The 3793-nt window shown below is 50.7% G+C and overlaps 1 protein-coding gene across 1 annotated transcript in view; it reads left to right on the top strand.

Moving 5' to 3' along the window:
• Positions 1-1083, top strand: part of carf (calcium responsive transcription factor) — a 3168-nt gene extending 2085 nt beyond the window's left edge. Inside the window, exon 4 of the mRNA XM_035676646.1 lies at positions 957-1083. Coding sequence (XP_035532539.1) covers positions 957-1083 — 127 coding nt within the window. The remainder of the gene's footprint in view (positions 1-956) is intronic.
• The last annotated feature ends 2710 nt before the right edge of the window (positions 1084-3793 follow it).

The following is a 3793-nucleotide window of genomic DNA, read 5'->3' as shown; positions in this document are numbered from 1 at the left end:
GAGCGATTCGTGGATGGAGTGTCAGTTCGGCGAGGCCTCGCGAGGAAAGGACTGAACAAGCAGCTGTGGAACAACAGCTTACAAAGAGCCTATCCTTGTCGCCGCCAGTAAACCCCACACACTCACACCACACCACTCTCACACACCGTGTACAGCAGACAGCACACACACACCCTCAGCACTAGCACACCTCTCACACACACTTTTTCACGTCACTCACACCACACTCTCACACACACACACCACACAACACACTCACACACACACTGCGTCGGGACACACCTTTCACAGCAAGCACACACGACTCTCACACCATCACTCTACACACACACACGACACTCACACCAGCACACTCGGTCAGCAGCGAGCACCTTTGCACGCCAACCACTGCTCTCACTGGACACAGCGACACACACACACGACACGACACACACACACCGCACCTCACACACACGTTCACTCACACACTGACACACTCCTCACACACAACACACGCTTTGTCACTCACACACACACTGACAGCTTTCATCGCACACACACACACCACACGGTCACACCACACTTCACAACATTTCACTCACACACGACACAGCACACCACCACACACGGACAGGCTGCACACACTACTTGTCGCTCACACACACACACACACACCACACTCGACACCACACACACACACAGTCATGCCGACTTTCCGTGTCTGTTTAGTGAGTCTTAATCAAGAAATCGAAGTTTCCGGAGTTCGTTCGTTCCCACGGAGCGGACGGTGACAACGTGAGGACGTGAAAAGCAGGAGCAGGAGGAAGGCCTTTCCGAGAGCTGCTGAAGAACCAGAAACCTGGAGTCGGAAGGGAGATCGATCAGCGTACCTGCCGGTCTGGCTGGACTGGACCCGGAGGCCCCGAAAATCATCACATAACCGGTTTCTGGTCTGTGGTTTAGGTTCTGTACTGCAGCTCCCCACAGGGGATGAGAGTCACCGTGCAGTCACACCTGGGAACGCCCGCGCCCGCATCCCCCCGCGGTGCCCTCCCCGACCCGCCCTCCACCCACCGCTGCTGGGAAGGAGGAGGAGGCGGATGAAAAGGAGGAGGCAGGACGAGCAGTTTAGAGAGGGGGGGGTCATAAAGGTGTAGTGGACCTTGGATCGGGAGCACGGTTCCTAAGTGGAAGGGTTCTGGTTGCTTCTTTTGGGAGTCTTTAAGGGGTCTTGAGAAAGACTCATTTGAGGTATTACATCTAGAATATTGGTATTAAGTATCGATTGATTTGATTATGATGCTGTTATTGTCCCTCGCTGTCATGGACGGAGTTCACATCCCGTCTCGGCTCCCCGCGGGTTGCGCAGAGAGGATCCGTACAGGCTGGGGGGTGGCGGCGGCCGTCACCATAGGTGTACAGCGTCCGCAGAGCAGCTCGGTATTGAAACCACCGCCATGTGCCCCGCCCCCCTGTCAGCTCACGCACACCTTCTCGGAGGGGCTTGTGTGTGTTGGGTGTGTGTGTATCTTATAAACGGGGGTGTGTATCGTATAAGGGGTGTTGTGTGTGTGCTATCTATAAGGTGTTGATTTATAACGGTGGTGGGTGTGTGGTGATTATAAGGTGTGTGTTTGTGTGTGTGTGTGTGTGTGGTGTGTATTATAATGGGTGTGTGTGGTGTGTGTGTGTGTGGGGTGTGGTATTATAAGGGTGTGTGTGCTGGTGTGTGTATGTATAAGGTGTGTATTATAAGGCTGTGTATTATAAGGTGTGTGTGTGTGTGTGTGTGTGTGTATTATAGGTGGGTGTGTGTGTGTGTCAGGGGCTTTGTTGAAAGGGAGCTGTGTCAGATGTTGACCGGTTCTCCAGCAGAGACACAACCTCAGATACTTTACCCCACGTCAACGACTCAAAACCACATCCACGAGTTCCCAGAAGGCCTTTGTTGACCGGCCTGCTGAGGTCTACACAACACCACACCCTCACACACACACACACACAAACACACGCACACAACACTACAACACTCTCCACACTCTCACACACACACACAAAGACTTCACACTCCACACCCACAACACCACAACACACGCACACACATACACACACACTCTCACACTCTCACAGCACAGCACACAAACACTCTACACTCTCACACACACACACAGAACACACACACACACACACCACACACTTCTCTCGTCACACACACACGCACAGCTCTCACACTCACACCACACTCTCATCACACAACACACACACACACCAACACACACCACTCTCACACTCTCACACAAACACACAAACACTCTCACACTCTCACACACACACACATGACAAACCCCACACTACACACACAACAACACACACACTCTCCACACACACACACACTCTCACACTCACCACAACACACTCTCACACACAGAACACACACAGACACTCTCTCACACTCAGCACACAGCACTCACACACACTCTGTCACACACAACACACACACTCACACACGACACGACACACCACACACACACACGCTGGATAGAAGTTAGGTTTACGAGCGGTTTCTGTGTGTCTCCCTCTTAGGTTGGACAGAAGGAGAGTACCTGACCCTCTGATTTGGAGGACGGTCACACTGACATCTGACTCCGTGACTGCTCAATCGGTAAACACACACACACACACACACAACCACACACACACCACACAACACACACACACACACACACAACACACACACACACACGACACACACACACAGTTTATCTCTCCCCAAAGGGCCATCCGCTGAACTGTTTATCCGACCGTTCAATTCAAACAACTGACAAAACAACCCTTTTAAAATGGTCTTTTAAATTTTTAGCCAGTCTAAATGTGTTGTTTAACGTATGTAATGTACTGTTTTATATTGTTTTACTGTATTGAGTCCTTAGTATTCTTCTTTTATTATAGTCGATACAGTGGTCTTTGACTATTCAGAAAGCGCTTTTTAAATAAGAATGTATTGTAAGTGTAATGAATGTAATATATTAATGAGCCACTAACTTATACAATTAATTAACATTAAACAGTGTTAAGAGCCTTACTGAGACAGTAATGGATGTAGGTAGCACAGACTGGAAACTGTCTCTCCCTCTTCCTGGTTCTGTCTGTCTGTCTCGTCTCTGTCTCTCTCTCTCTCTCTCTTTCATTCGTCTCTTCTCTCTTCTGTCCTGTCGCGTCTCTCTCTTCTCAGTGCCTCTCTCTCTCCTCGGGTCTCTCCGGTGTGTCTCTTCTCTCTCTGGTCTCGTCCTGTTCGTCTCAGTCTCGGTCTCTCTGGTCCTCTGGGATCTCTCTCTCTTCTCTCAGCGCTCTTCTCTCTCGGGTCGAGTCTTCTCATCTCTCTCTCTGGTGCTTCTCTCTCTCTCTACTGGTCTAACAATCTGTCTCTTCTGTCTCTCTCTCTCTCTGTCGCTCTGTCTCTTCGTTCTCTCTGGTGTTCTACCTCTCTGGGTCTCTCGTCTCTCTCGTCTCGCTCTCCTGCTGTCTGTCTCTCTCTCTTCTCTGTGCTTCGTCGTCCTGCGGCACTGGGATGTTCGTCTCTCTCTCTCTGTCTCTCTGCTCTCTCCTCTCTCTTCTCTGTCTGCTCTCTCTCTTCTCTGTCGTGTCCTTGGCTCTGTCGATGCTCTCTAGCTCTCAGGTGTCTTCTCTCGCTCTCTCTGTCTCTCTCTCTCTTCTCTCTCTCTGTCTCTCTCTCTGCTCGTCTGTTCTTCTCTTTCTCTGTCTCTCTCTCCTGGTCCTCTCTCTCCTCTCTCTCTGTCTCCTCCTCCTCTCTTCT

Source organism: Morone saxatilis, unplaced genomic scaffold, assembly GCF_004916995.1.
Source record: "Morone saxatilis isolate NCDOM2014 unplaced genomic scaffold, NCSU_SB_2.0 Contig5, whole genome shotgun sequence".
Taxonomy (NCBI): domain Eukaryota; kingdom Metazoa; phylum Chordata; class Actinopteri; family Moronidae; genus Morone; species Morone saxatilis.
This window is presented reverse-complemented; position numbering and strand designations above follow the sequence as displayed.